We start from the raw sequence: 22,080 nt of genomic DNA, 5'->3' as shown, positions 1-22,080 counted from the left end.
ACATGTTTTGAGAAATCAATAGTTCATTTAATGATAGTACATTACTTTAATATAATTTCAATATTATAAACAATAAAGTGTCTAATTATGTTAAGTAACGTTTTTGTTTTAATTAATATATATATATATATTTCTTAATTTAATATTTCATGCTAATGTTTATAACACAAAAGTAAATAAAAATCGTATATATGATATTATCGTATATATTATATTGGATGCTCTGAAGATGTTGCAGTTCTGAACTTATGATACCTTTTTTATAATGTCTTGTGATGTGGTAATTTAAAAATATTAATACTTTGTTGGTTATTAAAATTTAATGGAAATTAGTTATAATTAAATGCCATTTAAAAAAAGGTTAGTGAGTGTTACTTCTTGAAATAGTTTGCATGTATTTTAATATACAGACATTGTTACTGTAATTAATGTTATATATCAAATAGATTTCTGACCTTATATTGAAAATATTGCCAAAATAAGTTATTATCATTAGTCAATTATGAGAAAAACATGATTGTTTATGGAAACAACTTTCGACTTCGACCACAGGGCGATCACTAGTACTTCCTAATCTTGTATATTAAATAGAAGTAAATAAATAAAAATACGTTACTAAATAATTAAATTATTTATTGAATCGAAACTTTCCGAACGTCTAGAATAAATAAAATAAATAAGAGCATCAGTCATCTGGTGGTGATGTCACGTAGCTTATGGACGGCTGGTCGACGAGCCGGATGAGCTGCTGGAAGATCCCGGGTAGTAAGCGGAGTAGGCCAAATTCTGGGCATCGTTGGATGCGGTCCATACTCTGGCGTATGGTCCTCCAGTGTTGGGTTCCCAGCCTGGTTCATAAGAACTTGGTGGAGCGGTAGAGGGTCCTGGAGCGGGAGCACCGTAAGCAGTCATGGGGGGTTCAGCTGGCGCCATGGTCATCATTGGCATTGGCATTCCTGAAATATATGGCTAGTGATCGTGTTTTTGTAAACGAATGGGCCGGAACTAACCAGATTTGGCGCATAATTGGTAGATGATGAAGCCGAGAACCAAGAGGATGGCCAGTTTGGACAAGATCAGAGCTTTGAGGGCTTTCAAGCTGGTAAGAGCCAATAAGATGGGGGTCAACAGTTTCATTTTCAATTTCAGGAGAAGGAGGATGGGGAAGAGCAGTTTTTTCTTGAGGATACCACGAGCTGTAAGCAGATAAGTAGTTGAATATACATAAAAAGTTTAAAGATTAAGAGTTACAAACATTCATTTTCATCGGTGACGATATCTAAGCCACTGTCTGGGTTGTAGACGATGTCAGTACCCTCGGCGATTACTGATGGTACCTTCATTCGGAATTCTTGGGTCTGTAAAACCCTGGCGGCTCTTTTGAAGATGGCGGCATCGATATCCTAATAATTAAACCAGGGTTTATGATTTAGTTTTGTAATCCTTGTTTGTGTATTTACCTTGGCACTTCTGGCATCAGTCTGTAATCCCAACACATTATCCAAATATTCCAGGACGTTTTCCTTCACACATCTCATGTCACCGCATCGGCTCAGGACTGAATCCACCAGTTCTCCACCGGATCTAGGGGTGGCTCTTTCAGCAATTGCGACTGTAGCGATAACCAATACGGCACAGGTGATCCTCCACATGATTGTTCGGTTAGTTGACGATGTTCACTGATTGACAGAACACAAATCAATGAATTTCTAATTGATTGGGTGCAGTTTTATACGACTGTCAGACGGGGTCACTTTGCATTCGCTGTTTTGTATATTGATTAGGCGCCTAGCGTACCATTCAGCGAAAAAGGTTCGGTTCCGCTAGTTGGATCCGGTACTGTTTGGTATTCCGTGTGGATGGTCCTTTTTAGAGATGGTCCGGTTTCGACAGCGAAATTTGGGTTGAACGGCGATGATGAATTTTCGAAATAAGATGCGGATATTTTTTTAAAATTCAGCACGTGGCCCAGACCGAGGAATTTCGAGTCGGACCCGGTTGAATAAAGTCGTTTTAATATGGTCTAAATACTATTTTCAATCTATATGAGCGTTTATATATACTTAATGTTAATATAAAGGTTAAATAATAGTGTAAAACTTTGAAACAACTGTAATATACATTTATATCCAAAATAATATTTAAGATTAATAATATAATTAACAAATTTGATTTAATTTACTTAACTAAAATACAAAATTTACGAAAATTATAAAGTTAACGTTATAGAATTTTATGAACAATCTGACTAGTCTGTAAATATTTTTAAATATATATTTGCTTTAATTAATTGAAATACTAAAGTGACTAAAATTACAACATAAAAAATAACAAATTTTCTAAATATATTGATTAACTTTTAAATGTTGCAGTTATTTGAGACTTTTTGGTTACTATATTAAATACAGATATAAAAGAAGATTTAAATGTAATATTTACATGCTGAATATGAATATTTTTAATACATTTTATTTTATTTTAAATCTTGAGTCCTGAGCACTCATTGTTTTTAGAATCCTTAGGTCTGCATATTGTGTACGACGACTGAAAATGAATCAGCAGAGTAATTTTTTTTTTATGTGGCTGAAAATAGCCTATATGGTACATTAAGTCCTGCTTGAAAGAAAAGGTTCAAATTCCAGAAGAACATCATTCGGAACAAAGTTCTTCAACACTACAGGGAAATAGAGATGAATAATATGATAAAATTTACTGTAAAATAATTTTGTATATCACAGTTCAAACGTGGCTAATAATTAAAGATTTTAGGGATATTTTAAATATATTATTTATTAATTATTAAACATTTAAATTAATAATAATACCTTTAAAAATAATATGTATGTATTATATTTTATTTTATTTAAACTATGATTATTATTAAACTATGATATGCATTTTGATAGTTAACATAGTTGATATGAATTGAAAAATTCCCGGCCTGACACATAGATGGCGCTACTAGAATTAAATCCATATGTTTTTTAGTTAGCCCTAACTCTCAAAAGATACATGCATCAATTTGACAGATGTCGGATCATTAGTTTGTGAATTATAGCATTTTGAGTGAAGCAACTTTTGTTATTGTGAGAAAAATGGATAAAAATGAATTTCGCGTGTTGATAAAATATTGCTTTTTGAAGGGAAAAAATACATTTCAAGCAAAAATTTGGCTTGATGCCAAGTTTTTGGACACTTCCCCAGGAAAATCACCCATCAAGGATTGGTATGCTAATTTTACACGTGGTGAAATGAGCACCGAAATCGGTGAACGCAGTGGAAGCTCAAAAGAGGTTGTTACCGACGAAAACATTAAAAAATCCACAAAATGATTTTGAATAACCGTAAATTGAAATTGATTTAAATAGTAGACACTTCAAAGATATTAACTGAACGCGTACATGACATCATTCACAAATATTTGGGTATGAGAAAGCTCTGTGCAAAGTGAGTGCCGCGCGAGCTCACTTTTGACCAAAAACAACGACGAGATGATGAGGAGTCGGGGCAGTGCTTGAAGATAACCAAGAGTAGTAAACCCGAGTTTTTGCGTCGATATGTAACAATGGATGAAACATAGCTCCATCATTTCAGTCCGAAGTCCAATCGACAGTTATCCGAGTGGACTGCACATGATGAACCCGCTCCAAAGCGTGGGAAAACGCCACAGTCGGCTGGCAAATTTATGGCGTCTGTATTTTGGGATGCGCATGGAATAATTTTTATTAACTACCTTGAAAAAGGACCATCAACAATGACTGTTACATAGCGTTATTGGACCATCTGAAGGACGAAATCGCCGGAAAACGGCCGTATTTTAAGGAAAAGTAAGTGCTGTTTTACTAAGGCAATGCACCGTGTCACAAGTCAGTGAAAACAATGGCAAAAATCCATTAATGGGGCTTCTAATTGCTTTCTCATCCACCGTATTCTCCAGATCTGGCCCCCCGCGACAATTTCCTGTTCTCAGATCTCAAAAGAATGCTCGCTGTAAAGAAATTTTCGTCGAATGATGTGGTGATCGCCGAAACTGAAACCTGATTTGAAGCAAAGGACAAATCGTACTACAAAAATGGTATCGAAAAGTTGGATGGTCGCTATAATCAGTGTATCACACTTGAAGGGAATTATGTTGAATAAAAAAAACTAATTTTGCCAAAAAAATGTGTTTTACTAGGGTAGGCCGGGGACTTTTCAATTGACCAGTTATTTTCAAGATTTAACTTGTACTACAAAAACTGATCTAAACTTTATATTAACTTAGCTTATGATATATATTGTTTATTCATAAGAACATATCTATAATTTAATTTCTAGCTGTTAATTCATTCTTTCTATATACAATTTAAATTATTTAATACCAATATTTATAATATATCTTATTTTACCAACATATATTAATTATAACAAACAAAATATACTTTCTACACCAAAAACTAATTCCAACTATATATTAATTTATTTTGAGGTATGGGTTGTTAGTTCATATGAATATAATTAAAATTCTATGGCTAATATTTGATATTATTTGTCAATTTATTCATGATTTGTTTTACAAGTAGTTTTAAATTGACAATAGCTTTTCACCAGTGGTAAAATTTGTCAAGGCATTTGTCAGTGGCAAAGGATTAAATTCTATTTAAAAAATATTTAATGGCTCTGGAAATCCATAATGTGTAATACGATTTTTTCAGAAATACTGGAGTTTTTGGGTTGGAGTATTTAAAAAGGATTACAAGTATATTGTATGCCACCATGCACCTGTGTCTAATACCAAGATACTAAATTAAAATAAAACATTAAATGATGTAAACTTTATGGCAATTTTATTGGTATAAAAATATATTAACCAGTTTGTGTGTACCTCCAAACTGATAAAATTGTCTTAGCTATTTAGCCAATTGAAGTGAGGCATCCAAGTGATGTGAAAATTAATAAAAATGGAAGTTTTAAAAGGGCTAGGCCCAGTGAATTCTTTCAACATCTAGTTTATTTGCCGTTATTAGCTTCTTCCGACTACAGGCTTTTGTCAAACATCTGCAGGTCTATAAAAAATTATTGCAGTGGTAGTATCTATAAATTGGAGGATCATTGGAATAAGTATTTTGAAGTTGAGTGAAATTATAATCTAAAAAACAATTTACGTTATGCGGACTTATTAAATATACTAGTATATTTATAATAATTATTAATATTGCTACTTTAATAATTAAAAATGTAATACATTACAATTTTTTTAAATATATTTTAAAGTCCCCTTTTACCAACTATGTGTTTATCTGGACTGGGCCTAAATTTTATCGTGGGCTCCGAACCACGGTCCTCAGCATTAAGCCTACCGACTGGCGAGTGACCAACTTTAGAAATCATCCCAGAAGACATCCGGTCTTACCCAGCCTGGTTACTGGCGTGCCTGGGATCATTTTCTCTGTCGGATTTTACATTCTTGCCTAGGACGATCACAGATATTAAACAATCACAAACATAAATTTACGACCATGCCCCAGCAGGATTTGAACCCGCGGCTATCGCAACAGAAGGAGGACCGTCCGATCGCCTTTACCACTGCGCCACCAAGTCGGCCATAACAAAAATTAGTGAATAAGTTTGTACAAGTTACTCTATATTAAAATTTATTATGGATATTAAATATTGTTCGTTATAATTTAACTACATTTACATACTAGTCAAAACATTCTGTAAAATATATCCGTTAATTTTCGGTTATTTACTTAATCAATATTAAATTTTTTCTCGGTATTCGTTTAAGTCTTCGTTAAATACTTAAGAGCATTGACTGACATACGTCAGATATCTTCTGATTTGATTTCCGATGAGCAGACTTCATAAATTGTCAAAGATTAATACCCATGCTAAAAATTTGCTTTAAAAATCGAAAAAAGAGAGAGAGAGAGAGAGAAATTTCAAGAATTGATGTGATTATAATTATAAACGCGAATTCATTAAAAGAAAACAGAGAAATTTTACTTTCTTAACGGCAAATTAAATTTATTTTATACGACAACATTGACATAACGCTCAATGTCTGTAAGGGAATTTTATTACTTATATATTATAATTTAAATGTATAATAATTCAACACCAGAAGTTCCTCGAAACATTTGTTGAATTTTATTTCTGAAATTATTTTTAAAATCTTCTCCTGTTCAATATATATATTTGCATTCGAAATAATATTTTTGAACCGGTTTAGTGAGTTTGAGACAGAGCCAGAGGTCCGATGGAGTTAAATCAGGCAAACTAGGAAGTTCCGGGATGGTAAGAGTGTTACATGAGAGTGGGCGGGTTCGCTTAGGTCGTCCTCTGGTCTTTCTCCTTTTCATCCTTGTTTCCTAGACTATCTAAACCTGTGCTGCCAATACCTGTTACTCTAAAAAAATTAAGAAAGAATATGTTTCACCAAAACCCGTCTTTCCCGTGAACCGAAACCCGTGATTCACCATAGAAAACCAGTCCATATACGAAGTGGGTGACGAATCAAGACCATCTTGATTTTAGCTCTATTAGAGAGATCAAATATAAGAAATTTATTAAAACAGTGAGAATACAAACAATTTTTTCAATAAAAATATAATTTAATAAAATTATTTCAGATAGTATTGTTAGTTTGAAAAGTACACATAAAAACTTAGGGATATGCAGAGACACATAAGTAATCCCTTCATACACTGTGAGGGGACATATGATTTAAATGGTGTAAAGATAACCCCCGAGGAGGTTTAATGGAATTTCCAGGCATTGACTTGAAAATAATTCCATTTTTAAACACATACAATAAAATCGATGAAGACGTGTTATTTGAATTTGTGTAACTTGACGAGACTTGGATATTTCAAAATGGTACACTGTTCCACTCTTGGCAAGACCATAACATAAAGAGTGTAAAGACAATAAAAGTTGATAGAAAATGGTAAAAGTTAGAACAACATTTAATTAGATTTTGTTCACCGTAATATTTTTTAATAATTCATTGCAAATATATTTTTAATCATGTAGGGAATACGAATGGTTTTATTCCTAAGCAGAGTGTTTTCACAACCAAGGACTACCATGGAAAAATGAACCATTACAATTTTTGTCCGGTTTGAAAATAAATTGCTAAAAAACTAGTAACAACCAGTTATTGTTATGGACATTGCACCATATCATACCGTCCTAGTGGAGAAAATCCTAACAAGTACGTCAGCAAAAGCTGTCAAGGAATGACTTTCAAAACATGATTTAAGTTTTGAAGAGATTATGCTAAAATCTGAATTATGAGAAACTGTTACTCGGTAACTACAAACGAAATATTAAACTGCGTTTATTTCAATTTAGTTTCTTTAAAAATAAGCCCGAAAAAATATACACAGTGGATCAAGTGGCTGAACAATATGTTCTTAAAGTATTATGTCTTGTTCCCTATCAGTGTATATTCAATCCAATCTAGTGCATCTGGAGGGTGGCAAAGAATCATTACAATAGACATGCTGGTCGAGAAGGATATACAAGCAAGAACTATTTGGATATATGGAAAGAATTTGAATATTGTCTACAATAACACCTTCGGTTTGGATGAACTCGATCAGTCACACAAGGGAAGAAATTGATGGAAGAAATGAAAGAATTAATGAACAGTTTAGTGAGTGACTTGAACAATGACTCGGAAAGTGAAAGTGACTAAAGGAAACTTTCAGGATATGCGATAATGATGTACAATGCTGGAAATTCCTAAGACAGAGTGATGTGAGTGGAAACAACTAAAGGTACGCATATAATTAATGGAATATAAGTGTAGAAAATTATATTATAGGGTTTGAAAGATTTGTGTGCATATATACGTTTGTAATTTTTCCGAACTATACATAAGCAGTAGGTTAGAATGTATGAGGAGAGGATGAATACTGACAGATCAATTGAAAAGTCCCCGGCCTACCACAGTAAAACACATTTTTTGGCAAAATTAGCTTTTTATTTAACATAATTCCCTTCAAGGGCGATACATTGATTATAGTGACCCTCCAACTTTTCGATACTATTTTTGTAGTACGATTTATCCTTTGCTTCAAAATAGGCTTCAGTTTCGACGATCACCTCTTCATTTGACGAAAATTTCTTCCCAGCGAGCATTCTTTTGAGATCTGAGAACAGGAAATAGTCGCTGTGGGCCAGATCTAGAGAATACGGTGGATGAGGAAGCAATTCGAAGCCCAATTAATAAATTTTGGACACGGTGCGTTGTCTTGGTGAAGCAGCAATACTTTATCTAAAGGACGTACTCCAAAAATGGTATCGAAAATTTGGATGGTCGCTATAATTAGTGTATCATCCTTGAAGGGAATTATGTTGAATAAAAAAAACTAATTTTGCTAAAAAAATGTGTTTTATTATGGTAGACTGGAGATTTTTCAATTGACCTGTTAACATAACGAATTTTAGAAACTATAAAATTAAATAGTCATGTAAAATAATGCTATAATGATTTATAAATAAGCTTCCTGATTTTATAATGTAATATATATGGTATTTTATTTCTGTTTCAACAAAAGGTGTCTCAAAATTTAATTTAATTCATAACGCATGTATCGATGATATTAGGTTTCTTACGCAACACGAAAGTTCCACCTCCCCATTTATGGCGGACAGCGATATAAATAATTAGGTTTAACACTATTGTTATCACTAACTGATTAGTTACCAGCACTGAAAATATGCGTGCTCTACGTAGTACCGTTGTCGTTCTTTTTCTGTCGGTCTTCGCGAATGCCTACGGGCAAAGTGTTAATTTTTCCGACGTCAATGATCTTCTCCAGGTATTGAAGACTTTGTTTGAAATTGTGCGGAGTTATAACTATACATTTAATTACAGGTTGGTGGAAGAGTCGAAATAACTCAAATAGCACCAACTGCAACAGGAAGAAACTTAAACAACAACTTGGAAGATCATGTGGAAAACTTCATCAAGTCCAATGAAATTTTAATGGAAATACCATTCGGTTCTACCGTTACTATTAATGGAAGAAGCTTAGATAGTGGAGAATTAGATTTTAAACTGAGATTAGGTTCCGGAAATGCCGTGGAAGGTCTGTTGTTGTTGTTATTAGTTTAAGTTAAATAATTTTGACGTTTATTTAATAATTTCAGCTCGCAAAAAATCGAAAATCAAGAAAATCCTTGGTCCAATCCTCATTATCATCTTACTGAAAGCCATTACATTAATTCCTTTGGCTTTAGGTGTTCTTGGACTTAAGACTTGGAACGCTCTACAACTCTCCTTCATCTCGTTTGTGACCACCGTCGGTTTGGCAGTATGGAAATTGTGCTCTAAGGTATTAGCTTGATCTGTTAATTCCTCACAAACAATATTGAGACAATAATTTTCCAGTTCTCGGACCACCATTATGAACCGCATGTCTTCCACGAGGCCGTTCATGACATCCACGTACCACATTCCATATTACATCATGACCACCACGAAGCCCTCGTTCATCATGCATCTCCAATCGTTCACGAAGAAGTACATGAAGTTCATCACGACCATATCGAGGAACCCGTCCATCATGACTCATGGGATCATTTTCATAGATCGGATGATGCCCAAAACTTAGCTTATAACGCGTATATTCCTGAAAACTGATCGCTTAGTTCCGTTATTTATTCTATTTATTTTACCGTGTAAAAATAAAGATTTATTTTCTTATGAAAACATTTTTTTGTTTCATTTTTCTGAACTAGTAGGCTCCTAGTTAATTAATTAGTTAAGTGGGAAATATGCTTATACATCTTAAATATTATTTGGTGAAGTAGCTGGGCAAATATTACTTGTAAACTGAATAAATTGCTTGGTTACATTAAACTTAATAACTATTTGAAATAATTTAGTGTCCTCCCTGGATCATCTAAGTTAACATGAGGATTATATGGTTAAGTTTTTAGAGAAATGTGGATGCCACAAATAAAAATCTGAATTAGACACTCAAAATAAAATAATATAGTTAGAAGCTAATAGAACCCCACTGTATGCTATTATATTAGATACTAATAATAAAAAAACGTATAATAATTTTTTTATGATGAATTATTGTGAATTAATTTTAAGAACGAGTAAGTGACGTCTCTTAAAAACTATACAATAATCTTGTATCCGAGTACCATACATATTACGCTGTAAGGAATAAGTGATAGTCAATATGGGTAAATACAGCAGGTAGGCTGGGATTTTCTTTTTAAGTATTTCTATGTAGACTGTAATCCATTATTCACGTCTCTAGGTGTAAAAAACTGTTTTGTTTTCTTAATATTTCCGTGATTCCGGATAGCAGACCAAGCGAAATAAATTTCCATATCTTATGTTGTCTAACTGTCAGATTTTAAAATTTTGTAGGCTGTACCACCGGTCTAGGATATTTTTTAGATTAGTTTTCTAATTCTTTGTAATATAAAAAAATACTGAAGGTGAATCATGGTAAGAAAGCAAAAAAGAAAATTAATTAATATGGACAGTGGTGTGGATAAATAGTTTATGATAACAATAGTGAAATTTTGACCAAAGGAACTTAGATATTGTTTCATATAATAGGGTTAATAGGTAAAGGAAAGCACTTACATACCTTAAAGGAATTCTAATTAAAGAGTGAAAATTTCTTCAATAAATAATTTATTGTACACGTATCAACTATATAATAAATAACTAACACACATTTACATTCGATTTTCGGGAATATATCCGCTGTAGGCCAATTGCTGGGCATCATCCGACCTGTGGTAATGATCCCAGTGGTCGTGATGATGATCGTCATGATGATCATGATGTACAATGGGATGAGGTACATGGACGTCGTGAACGGCTTCATGAATGACATGTGGTGCATGATGATGATCAGAAAACTGGAAAACCCATCACTTCAGTATTGCTATCGATGGCTATTTCCGGTGGCGTTATACTACCTTGGAGCACAGTTTCCATACGGCTAAAACAATGGATGTGACGAAGGAAACGAATGATAATTGTAGAGCGTTCCAAGTTTTGAGTCCAAGAATACCCAGGGCAAGGGGAATTAATGTTATGGCTTTCAGTAAAACAATGATGAGTATTGGAGCAAGTATTTTCTTAATCTTCGACTTCTTGCGGGCTGAAAAAAAATTAAAATATTAGATATACCTATATAAAAATGTAGTGCTTTAGAACAAACCTTCTACAGCATTTCCTGATCCCAACCGTAATTTGAGATCAAGTTCTCCATTATCTAAGCTTCTTGCATTGAAGGTCACCGTGGAATCGAATGGTGTTTCCATGGAAATCTCGTTGGATTTAAGGAAATCCTCCAGGTCATCTTCAAGGTCGCTGTTGAGACTTCTCGCTGTTGTTGTGGGCGTTATTTGAGTGAACTCTACTTTTCCTCCAACCTAAATATAATTCATTTATGTTATTATTTCGATAGTAGTTTTTATTGTGTATATTTGACTATATTGTTAATACCTGTAAGAGATCCTTGACGTCAGAAAACTTGAAGTCCTGACCGGAGACATTGCCCAGGATGGCGAGAAGAACAAAACAAGCGATGCCAGCGAGAGCTCGCATTTTTTCCAATGCCCGTAACTAATCAGTTAATGATAATGATGTTGAATAAACCTAATTATTTATATTGGAGTCCGCCATAAATGGAGAGGTGGAACTTTCGTAGAGAGTAAGAATCTAAATTTCAGTAGTCTGGCACCTCGTGCGAATATTAACTAGTCGATCGATCGATTGGAAATAGATTTCGGGGACGCTTCGGTTTTGGTATGCGGGAAGCGACAAAGATTCTTAATAGAAAACAAAAGTCCGTGATTGTACTTGGAGCACGGCATTCTATTGCACTTTTGAAGAGGGAATTTTATGGTCAAAACAATGAAGATTGCGGCTGCATTTTAATCTTGCTTATTTCGTTTTTATCGATTGATTTACTGAAAATCAGGTGAAAGCGCTGGCCGTAGTGCGCTCCATGTTATAAAACTGAAGTTAATTTGTACCTTTTTGAAAATGTGTGTTTGAACCTTTGGTCGTCTGTTACCCGAAACCTTAAGATTTTCATTGTAGGTAAGATTTATTACGATCGTGAAGTTATTTCTCTTTTGTTTTTCCTATAAATTTGATCCACTATATTTTTACAAACTACAATTATTAGGTATACAAATTTCAGCCATATTACACAAGATGGTGCCAGCGAAAAACTCGTTAAAAATGGTAAACGAAAAATGGCTAAGATTTGATATATTAAGGCGAAACTTCTCCACAATTTCTCATCCTCATTTCTCATACCTACACTATAATATATTAATATATGTGTAGTTTTGAATCAAACAAGCATCATTTGTAGGAAGTGATTACTTTTTGCTTTTTACATACATAATTACAAAAAACTGCAGTTGAAGCAGTAGATTGACAGTAGAGACTTATGATGTTGAATGCATTAATGAAAGACTAGCTGAATTTAGTTTAATAAGGCAATTTTCTCGTGGTAGACTAAGAGCATCTCGGAGCAGTTAAACGTTTTAAGATATGGAATTGTAGGAACTGTTGGGTGAAAACTAAAGTTAATTAAATTTAACAGCAGCTTCTCCACTCACTAGAGATTATTCCAGCCATTTCTTATCGATTAAAAGGCTTAGGAATGGTTAAAATAGATGGATATTTATTAATCCAGGTAATACAAGAAAAAATGCATTTCCTTCCTAAAATATTGATCCTTGCCGTAATTGTTCCTTTAAATATTTTTCAAATGAAATGGTTTCACAACAAAACAGCGAGATTTGGTGGATACTAGACTGGTAGCAGAATAGTGCAATAAGTCACTTTAATGCCATTTAAAAATTGGGTTTTTAATTTATTGCTAGCACAAATTATGAAATTTTTGTTATTGTCTGATCAATACATAATATTTACCATATATTAGGTCAAAAAAAGCATTCTAAAAAGTATTAAAGGGATTTTTATATATAGAGACGTAACGTATCGGAGTTCAACAAGGCGCCTCTTCTTTTCTTGAACAAATTAGTTTTTTAATTAAAATAATAAAGTTTTTTGTTTAAAGCCCTTTCATAAAGTATAACTGGCCCAGTCGGTAGAATTCATATCGAGACAAATCATTTCTCCACAATTTCTCATCCTCATTTCTCATATATACAGTGTGGTATACAAGTAACTGATTAAATATGTGTAGTTTGGAACCCATCAAGCATCATTTATGGGAAGTGTCGCGGAAGTGATTAATTATTCGTTTTTGATTGGAAAACACTGCAGTTGAAGCTGTAGATTGGCAATAGAGATTTATGATGATGAATGCATTAATGCAAGGACTGGTTGGATTTAGTTCAAATAAGGTAATATTCCCGGGGAAAACTAAGAGCATCATGGAGCAGTAAAAACTGTTGCGACTGTGCCACCAAAACTCAACTATTTTTGTGGTCCTATAAACCCAAAAAGTCGACAAAATCGTTTTAGAAAACTATACGATATTATTGTGAGTATTAGCTGACACTTTTAGATATCAGTGAAGATATTAAAAACAGATTTAGCAGATCTCGCAAATGAAGCAGATATTTCCAAAAACAGAAATCTTTAATCTTCAATATTTAATTCAATCTAATTTTTAATTTAATCCACGTAATTCACAAAAAAAATATCCGTTTGCTTCATAAAAAATTGATCCTTGCTGCAAATGCAAACTTAGGTAGGAAGCGGTGGTGAGATAATGCAATAAATCCTTCTGATGCTTTTTAGAAATCGGGTATTTATTTTATTGCTAGTGTAAATTATGCAAGTTTTGTTATTGTCCAATAAATACGGATATAATAATTAGTGAAAATTTAGGGAATTAAAAGGATTTATTAATCAACAAATCACTACTTCTTTCCTTGAATAAATCAGTTTTTAAGTAAAATAATAGACTTTTGTTTTAAAACGTTTTCGTCGGTAGAATACCGAAGAGATCTTATAATCCTTATGGCTTTATGTCTTTTGAATTTATTCAGTAAACCGGAATCAAATTAATTATCAAGAAAAGAAGAGAGGTTGGCGTTGGATTTGCAATAGTTCCGCAGTCACTTGAAGTGTTTTTTGGTGTAGATAGGGGGATTTCGGGCAAAAGTATGGCAACTGAAGCTATAAGGTAACAGAAGGTGGATTGCAGGTGCTTAACAACCACTAGCCATAAACCCTTTCAAGTAAGAAACATTGAAGCTTTGAAAAACACCCCAAGCCCATGGATTCTCGGTACATGCATCATAGTTTAAGGTGTAAGACCACCAAAGGGAGACTGAAGTTGCTGAGAATTAACATAGTTTATAGGAATTTGAACAGAAGCTTGCAGTTCATGGTGAACGGGCACAAAATGTAGATTGAAGTAGCTCAGCTTCTTACCCGTAGACTATTGGAATCTGGAGTCACCAAAGCTGGGAAACCATTCCATAAAGGGGTGCTATTGGTAGACATTTGGATATAGAAAGTGTTATTTCGAAGATCGTCAAGGGTAAACTGGCGGAGGAAGGTACAGGCTATATAATATTACAATATCTATAGGCTATCCAAATGGAATAAAGACCACGTACATCCCTGTGGCTGTTAATTTAGGAGGCAGGCGTTATGGAATATGGCCCAGACTATCCGGTCATCCGGTGTATTAGATCTCTGAGGCATGGTATCCTACATACTAAAACTACATACTACATAAAAAACACTCCTGGAACTCTAACTCATAGGTGGTATAGAAGAGTTCAATGTAAATATAATAAAGCACGACCCTAACCTATAAACTATTATAACTGTGTAATTAATGGTAGTTCTAAACCCTTATATAATATGCATATGCCCATATGTCATTTCGATATTCGAGTTCGGTAAAAAATTGAATAGTAAATTTTGAGTGTCAATTAAGAAACAGTGTTTTTAAAATGGCCATATGATATTAAAAGGCGTGTTATAAGATTTTAACAGATGTTATTGAAAAAGCCTACGAAGGTAAAAAGTATGCTCAGCTATATTCTTAGATGTAGCACAAGCCTTCGATTTGGCATGAAGGCCTTGTTCATAAACTACAGAAAATATTACCAAAACAATACACCGAACTATTAAAATCGTACATTTCAACTAGAATGCTTAGAGTCAAACAAGACGAAGCTTACTGGACAATAAAAAGACGCTAAAGCAGGTGTACTGCAAGAAATAGTACTGGGATGAATGCTTTATCTACTCTGCACTTATGATATACCACAGATGGATAATATTACGATGGCTACATTTGTTGATAATACTGCGATTATAGCTGTCGGAGACAATAGTGAAGAAGCCTCACGAAAATTACAACAGGCAAGTGACAATATAAATAATTGGACACAAGTTTAGAAGATACAAATTAATGAAAGTAAATCTGTCCATGTACAGTTCACCTACAATGAGACCGTACAAATATCAATAACATTAAATAATACTATCAATATATATAGCAACAACGCTAAATATCTCGGAATAAATCTTGATACAAAACTTCGCTGGAAGAAGCATATAAAGAAGAAAAGAAAAGAACTGGAATTGAAATATAGGAAAATGTACTGGATAATTGGAAGAAAATCACAATTATCAATACATAATAAATTGCTATTATATAAGCAAATACTAAAACCTATATGGGCATACGATACTGCAAAGAGTAACATAAATAAAATTCGAATTACAAAACAAAGTCCTGAGAGGTATGAGCACCCTAATACTATAGGACTGATTACCTACATCGAGATTTTCAGATAACCACAGTCAGTCAAGAAATCAAGAGTATTGCAAGGGGGCATGAGAAAAGACTCCATTCTCATGAGAATATTAAAGTATTGCAACTTTGATCTTTGATATCTTGTGTAGTGATGTGCAGTGAGGTGCATATAATAAAAAATACAACAATCACATGTATAAAGGTTATTTCACCAGAGACTGAGATAGGGCCGATGGGTCTTCCTAGTTATATACCTAGATTTAAGTTATCATAAAGACAAATTGTAGGTTATTCGGAAACGATTAGTAACAATGTAATAATTTAAAAAAGTAAGAAGAATTAAATAACTGTAATAGAAATGGTCTGGTCACGTTTGAAAACGAATGTACTTGAATTAATTTATTATATGTGTATTTAATTAATATTCCTTTATTAGCTGACCCGACATATTGTTACATAATGGCGATAAAGCTTTCAATTTTCTTTCAGGATGTTCATAGCGAAACTAACCAAACGTTTCCCTTTGATATTGGTTTTTCGTTACTCGTTCGTTTCGTACTGCCATCCGCCTTATCATTGTTAACAAAAACGGATGCTTTCTTTTTCTAAAATAAGTTTGCGCTCTCACTTGTCACGCAATATTCAATGAAATTCGTGCCTTGTAATCAAGACGAACTTTACTAACCTTACACGTGTCGCCGGTGTCATTAGTATTAAACTAAAATACTGTTACTAATTTCTTTGATTATTATAATGATATATAGTACATTACTTTCGTTATTTCCTCGACCAATAAGAATAATCATTAAGTTATACCAAGTTAGTTAGTTTTGTTTCTGTTTCTTTGATTATTTTAAATGATGCACTAATTATTCAAGAGTGATGATTGAAAGTTATTAAACCAAAAATATGAAGATGTTGCTTTCTTATCGTGTAATTTCGTTGTATTTAAGTATATTATCGTGTATCGTAGACTGTATTGTAGACTTAGACAAAATTATTTTTGAACACATTTAATGATCACTAATCATAATAACTTTAAAATCTATGACAATTATAATGATTACGTCAATATATAGTACAATCCTTTCGTTGTTGCATCGACCAATAAGAATAATCATTAAGTTATACCAAGTTAGTTAGTTTTGTTTCTGTTTCTTTGATTATTTTAAATGATGCACTAATTATTCAAGAGTGGTAATTGAAAGATTTTAAACCAAAAATATGAAGATGTTGCTTCCTTATCGTGTAATTTCGTTGTATTTAAGTATATTGTCGTGTATTGTAAACTGTATTGTAGACTTAGACAAAATTATTTTTGAACGTATTTAATGATCACTAATCATAATAACTTTAAATTCTATGACAATTATAATGATTACGTCAATTTATAGTACAATCCTTTTGTTGTTGCATCGACCAATAAGAATAATCATTAATTTATACCAAGTTAGTTAGTTTTGGTTCTATTTCTTTGATTATTTTAAATGATGCACTAATTATTCAACAGTGATAATTGAAAGTTATTAAACCAAAAAGATGAAGATGCTGCTTCCTTATCGTGTAATTTCGTTGTATTTAAGTATATTATCGTGTATTGTAGACTGTATTGTAGACTTAGACAAAATTATTTTTGAACACATTTAATGATCACTAATCATAATAACTTTAAATTCTATGACATTTATAATGATTACGTCAATATATAGTACAATCCTTTTGTTGTTGCATCGACCAATAGGAATAATCATTAATTTATACCAAGTTAGTTAGTTTTGTTTCTGTTTCTTTGATTATTTTAAATGATGCACTAATTATTCAAGAGTGGTAATTGAAAGTTATTAAACCAAAAATATGAAGATGTTGCTTCCTTATCATGTAATTTCATTGTATTTAAATATATTATCGTGTATTGTAGACTTAGACAAAATTATTTTTGAACGTATTTAATGATAACTAATGATAACAACTTTAATTTCTATGGCAATTATAATGATTCTATGGCAATTATGATTAGTTCCGGTAACATATGATTTAAAATTAAGTTATCGAGCACGGGATCTTGCTACCTTAAATTTTTGTTTCTGTTTCTAATTTCTAAAATATGAAGATATTGATTCCTTATCATGTAATTTCATTGTATTCAGGTACATTAACATGTATTGTAGACTTGTAAATATTTCTATTATTTTAACAAATTCCTGTGAGGTGTAATTTAGCATGCGTAGTAAAACTTCAATACCTAATGACAACATAGTTCTCTGCAACTAATTATGATTGGAAGATTGAGTCCACTAATGGTTCGATATTGAATTATACTGTTGAAGTTTATTTCACTTAAATGTAGAGTTAGGAGTAGGTGAACATATTTGGTATATTGATGTATATTGGGTCAAAAAAGTACAGATCACTGATGATTTGTAAAGTCTGCTTAAATAGACAAAATTATTTTTGAAATCATTTAATGATAACTAATGATAACAAATTTAGTTTCTATGATTATTATCATGATTATATTCAGTACAATCCTTTTGTTGTTGCATCGACCAATAAGAATAATTATTAAGTTGTACCAAGTCAGTTGGGATTGTGCTATCTTAGATTTTTGTTCCTATTTTTTATATTCATATATCAAAAAAAGTACCTGTCACTAATAATTTGTAGAGTCTGCTGAAAGAGCCAATATTATTTTTGAAAGCCAAGTTACGAACAACTACCCTCTATATCGACTCGGAGTTCGAATATCATGCGCCAGTTAGTTTACAGCGCTTAATTTTGGCAACACATGCCGTTTTTGTTATCTTCACAGTAGATATAAATATTGTATTAGTAATTGGTTTTAAATTTTGAATGTTACAGAAAATAATTTTCATCACGACAAAACATCATCTCACAAAACTATAATTATAAGTGAAGTAGTTACGGAAAAGTCAACCAAACATCACCGAATAAACTTCGCATTAAACCGATGAGCCTCCGGTTGACTTTTAAAATAATCATATTCAAATTATATCAAAACTCAAATTACCATTTTAATATATCTATTTTCAGTCGATATCGGAAAATGCAGTAAAAACAATGAGAATAATAATTTTTTCTTATTAATTACGTCTTACATTAGATATGTACTCAAGATCAAGCAACTATACTGGTTGGTCGGAAGATACTCTGCACTTGACCTAAAATTAAAGAGATTTGTTTATCAGTCAATCATAAAGCCAATATGGACCTATGGAGTGCAAATATGGGGTTATACTAAAACATCAAACCTACTAGTAATCCAACGCACACAAAACAAAGTTCTACGATTAATTACCAATGTTTATCACTACGTAACCAACGAATAGCTACACGATAACCTCGGAATCAAATGGAAGCACGAATAGGTCCAAGATTTTGCGTTAATACATAAAATAAGCTTACTAAATCGCAGAAAGGTACAGCATTACAGCTACTGGACAACACGGAGGAGTTTGAAGCGAAACAAACTACACGAACTTGTCTAGTGCATAAGTGTATTCTTAACTTTGGGTTAAGTAGTTTAGTTTTATTTCAGTTTGGGAAATACATATTGAATGTTTTTACATATGATAGTTTGTACTAGGTATATCTATTGTAAGATGTAATTGATAAAACAAGATAGGTCGAGAATAGTTCCTTATTAGAAAGTTTGTATGTATTTTAGGTTTTTAGATATCATTTATTTTTTAAAAATAGTAATAGCGAGATCACTATGATGATAGAGTAGCTATGCTAGATGCTTGTATGTATATATTTGGCAACCAGTCAGACTATGCTCTATTGATCCGAATTAGGACTATTCAGGGTGAGTACGTTGGATGCGGCGGAACTAACTATTCGAACAGTGTATCCTTAACAGTTACAGCGTGTGAGCGAGCGTTTTCATGCCAGAGGATGATTTTACGTCTACTATATTACTCTGCTGGTCTTTTGTACAACAGTGAGTCGTTAAATTTATTGTGTAGTAACAGTTTTATAAGGTATTAGCAGCTCTACCTAATATACTCTTTGGTGTCGATCTGAATGACTGTGCTCGACTAACCTATGACTTTTTGCCATTAGGTTTGCTGTAGTAGATCCAATCTTCATCGCCACTCAGAACACTTTACCGACAACTCTTCTTTTTTCCATGACAAACAATTTAATCGCGATATTGAGACAGTTCCAAATAACATTTTTATTCTATTTGAAAGGAATTGTACTCATTTTATTTACTTATGGGCCTGTGTTTTGCCACGTAAATGTCTGGATTCATCAATTGCAACGCTGTTTGAAAGTTTAGCTGGATTTTCGTTCGATAAAATTTGCAGCTCATTTTATTCGAACTATTTTGGTCCTTTATTTATCATTGAAATCACCTAAATCAAATCGGTAAAACTAAAACCGACAATTGCGATATGATGGGGTAACATCACCATAAGTTTCTAAAAGTGTTTGATGCATTTTTGTGAAATGTTTTGTCAATATGTTGTTTTGTCTAAGTATTTGGTTATTGTTCCTGTCTCATAAATCGTTAACCCAATTATATATTATTATGATACACTTGTGATAGTGAGTTTCTGATAAAATATCTACGAAGAGAAGGTTTATAGGTTCCTGTTATATATTAATTCTAACAACAACAACGTATAACAGCTCAATAAATTATTTTATTGATAAATAAATAATTTAACAACAATCACAGGAATTCTGTTCTAGTATTGGGGTGGTGCGTAGGCATTGTAAGCCATTTGTACTCCTTCGATTTGGTCGGCCCTGGCAGCAGCAATGTGATGGTGCGGGTCATAGGTTTCGTGGATGATTTGTGGTGGAGGATGATCTCCGTTTACTTTAGAGCACAGTTTCCAGACGGCCATAGCCAAAGTGGTAACGAAGGAGACGAACGACAATTGGATAGCGTTCCATGTCTTTAATCCAAGCACACCGAGAGCCAGAGGGATCAAAGTCATGGCTTTCAACAGGATGAAGGCCAAGATGGGAACGAAGATCTTCTTGATCTTGGACTTCTTGCGAGCCTGCACTTGACTACCGCTGTCGAATTTCAGTTTGAAGGAAAGTTCTTCGTTATCAAGGTTTCTGCCGCCCAAGGTCACCGTGGAACCGACGAAAGGGATCTTGAACGAGACATCGTGGGATTTTACGTAGTTCTCGATGAAATCAGTGAACGAAACGTCTGAACTTCTACCGGATGAAGCTGTCCTGGTGATTTCTACATCTCCCCCAACCTATATAGAAACAAATAATATTTTTTAGATATATCGCCGTCATAACTAGTTAAATCCAATTTACTTGTAAAAGGTTTTCCCAAGCGGACCCACTTTCGATCTTGGGTGCAGCATGACACAAGCCCAACACGCACAATCCTACAAACACACCCACAACCTTCATCTTGATCAACGAAGAACTGTGAATATTCAACAGCGATTGAATGATGATTCCCGGGATACACCCTTGATATTTATACAACCGTTAGAGAGGGGAATAGAATAAATGTTAAAAATGCACTCCAAATATGACGTACTCATAATCCGGTAGTGTTTATTAGACCTAAAGGAAGTACTACCCGCTAAGGAACTTTAGATATTTAAAAAGCTGGCCTAATAAGTATGCGGACGCCTATACCGGAGCTGCACATGAAACTATTCGTAGGTATTGCTTTCGTTTAATTTGAATCGCGCTTTTTTCTATCGATGGCAGTAGGTTAAGGCTCAAAATGTTTTCGAGATCAAATCGGACAGTGTTGATCAGTGTTGAATACGTAAAATTTACTTTTCCTCGCCTTATTAGACGTAGGTCACTGCGAAAACGTTCGCAAATGAGACGGGTTAAGTGAGTCATTGATTTCACATCTAACGAAATTAACAATTCCACTGGAATTTCTATATTAATAGTGATGCTCCTGAATATCCTTATTATTTACTAAAAATCGATTAATTAATAATAAATAATTAATAATAATAATTACTAATAATTAATAATTAATTATTAATTATTAGTATAACTTAATTTCCTTGAAAAAATAATTTTTGAGGTTTAACATATGTCCGTAACAACGAAGCTCAATGTTCTTTGTTTTTCTAACCGAAATTAAGATAATTAATATGTTGGAAGGTATATTATTTGGGAAGTACTTAGAACAAGATATTGATTAATAACTTCTAAATAATTAAATGAAATGAAATAAAATGGTTATATTTTTTTATTATTTAGTTATTATATTGTTACTAGTCGTTTCCGCCTAACCTACAATTTGTCTTTATGATAAGTTAATTCTAGATATATAATTAGGGGGACCCAATTTATACATGTCATTGCT

General features: G+C 33.0%; 4 protein-coding genes across 4 annotated transcripts; 1 reads left to right on the top strand and 3 right to left on the bottom strand.

The window, feature by feature from the left end:
* Positions 1 to 616: 616 nt before the first annotated feature.
* Positions 617 to 1,710, bottom strand: Osi20 (DUF1676 domain-containing protein Osi20). Its single transcript, XM_076409741.1, has 4 exons — positions 1,461 to 1,710; positions 1,256 to 1,403; positions 1,011 to 1,196; positions 617 to 956 (listed from the first exon to the last, which is right to left on the bottom strand). The coding sequence occupies exons 1-4, from the start codon at positions 1,650 to 1,652 to the stop codon at positions 715 to 717; spliced, it is 768 nt and encodes a 255-aa protein (XP_076265856.1). The 5' UTR covers positions 1,653 to 1,710; the 3' UTR covers positions 617 to 714.
* Positions 1,711 to 8,703: 6,993 nt separating this feature from the next.
* LOC143199737 (uncharacterized) lies at positions 8,704 to 9,666 on the top strand. Its single transcript, XM_076409742.1, has 4 exons — positions 8,704 to 8,813; positions 8,870 to 9,083; positions 9,145 to 9,329; positions 9,386 to 9,666. The coding sequence occupies exons 1-4, from the start codon at positions 8,712 to 8,714 to the stop codon at positions 9,635 to 9,637; spliced, it is 753 nt and encodes a 250-aa protein (XP_076265857.1). The 5' UTR covers positions 8,704 to 8,711; the 3' UTR covers positions 9,638 to 9,666.
* A 980-nt stretch (positions 9,667 to 10,646) lies between these two features.
* Positions 10,647 to 11,607, bottom strand: LOC143199738 (uncharacterized). Its single transcript, XM_076409744.1, has 4 exons — positions 11,480 to 11,607; positions 11,193 to 11,406; positions 10,948 to 11,132; positions 10,647 to 10,887 (listed from the first exon to the last, which is right to left on the bottom strand). The coding sequence occupies exons 1-4, from the start codon at positions 11,579 to 11,581 to the stop codon at positions 10,702 to 10,704; spliced, it is 687 nt and encodes a 228-aa protein (XP_076265859.1). The 5' UTR covers positions 11,582 to 11,607; the 3' UTR covers positions 10,647 to 10,701.
* An 8,800-nt stretch (positions 11,608 to 20,407) lies between these two features.
* On the bottom strand, positions 20,408 to 21,177 carry LOC143199913 (uncharacterized). The gene is made up of 2 exons (XM_076410048.1): positions 21,054 to 21,177; positions 20,408 to 20,989 (listed from the first exon to the last, which is right to left on the bottom strand). Exons 1-2 carry the CDS (start codon positions 21,150 to 21,152, stop codon positions 20,459 to 20,461), a joined length of 630 nt encoding a protein of 209 aa, XP_076266163.1. The 5' UTR covers positions 21,153 to 21,177; the 3' UTR covers positions 20,408 to 20,458.
* Positions 21,178 to 22,080: the final 903 nt, after the last annotated feature.

Source organism: Rhynchophorus ferrugineus, unplaced genomic scaffold (genome assembly GCF_030347505.1).
Source record: "Rhynchophorus ferrugineus isolate W39M unplaced genomic scaffold, kcgeb_rfMv2 rfM7, whole genome shotgun sequence".
NCBI classification, from domain to species: domain Eukaryota; kingdom Metazoa; phylum Arthropoda; class Insecta; order Coleoptera; family Curculionidae; genus Rhynchophorus; species Rhynchophorus ferrugineus.
This window is presented reverse-complemented; position numbering and strand designations above follow the sequence as displayed.

Excerpts from the sequence above, each read along its gene's own strand:
- Osi20 (XM_076409741.1), bottom strand. The coding sequence starts at position 1,652 with ATGTGGAGGATCACCTGTGCCGTATTGGTTATCGCTACAGTCGCAATT. Across the intron at positions 1,197-1,255 it reads CGTCACCGATGAAAATGAAT|CTCGTGGTATCCTCAAGAAA; the intron begins GTTTGTAACTCT and ends ATCTGCTTACAG. Across the intron at positions 957-1,010 it reads CCAATTATGCGCCAAATCTG|GAATGCCAATGCCAATGATG; the intron begins GTTAGTTCCGGC and ends CATATATTTCAG.
- LOC143199737 (XM_076409742.1), top strand. The coding sequence starts at position 8,712 with ATGCGTGCTCTACGTAGTACCGTTGTCGTTCTTTTTCTGTCGGTCTTC. Across the intron at positions 9,084-9,144 it reads TTCCGGAAATGCCGTGGAAG|CTCGCAAAAAATCGAAAATC; the intron begins GTCTGTTGTTGT and ends TAATAATTTCAG. Across the intron at positions 9,330-9,385 it reads TATGGAAATTGTGCTCTAAG|TTCTCGGACCACCATTATGA; the intron begins GTATTAGCTTGA and ends ATAATTTTCCAG.
- LOC143199738 (XM_076409744.1), bottom strand. The coding sequence starts at position 11,581 with ATGCGAGCTCTCGCTGGCATCGCTTGTTTTGTTCTTCTCGCCATCCTG. Across the intron at positions 11,407-11,479 it reads ACGTCAAGGATCTCTTACAG|GTTGGAGGAAAAGTAGAGTT; the intron begins GTATTAACAATA and ends AATTATATTTAG. Across the intron at positions 11,133-11,192 it reads ATCAGGAAATGCTGTAGAAG|CCCGCAAGAAGTCGAAGATT; the intron begins GTTTGTTCTAAA and ends ATTTTTTTTCAG.
- LOC143199913 (XM_076410048.1), bottom strand. The coding sequence starts at position 21,152 with ATGAAGGTTGTGGGTGTGTTTGTAGGATTGTGCGTGTTGGGCTTGTGT. Across the intron at positions 20,990-21,053 it reads CTTGGGAAAACCTTTTACAA|GTTGGGGGAGATGTAGAAAT; the intron begins GTAAATTGGATT and ends GTTTCTATATAG.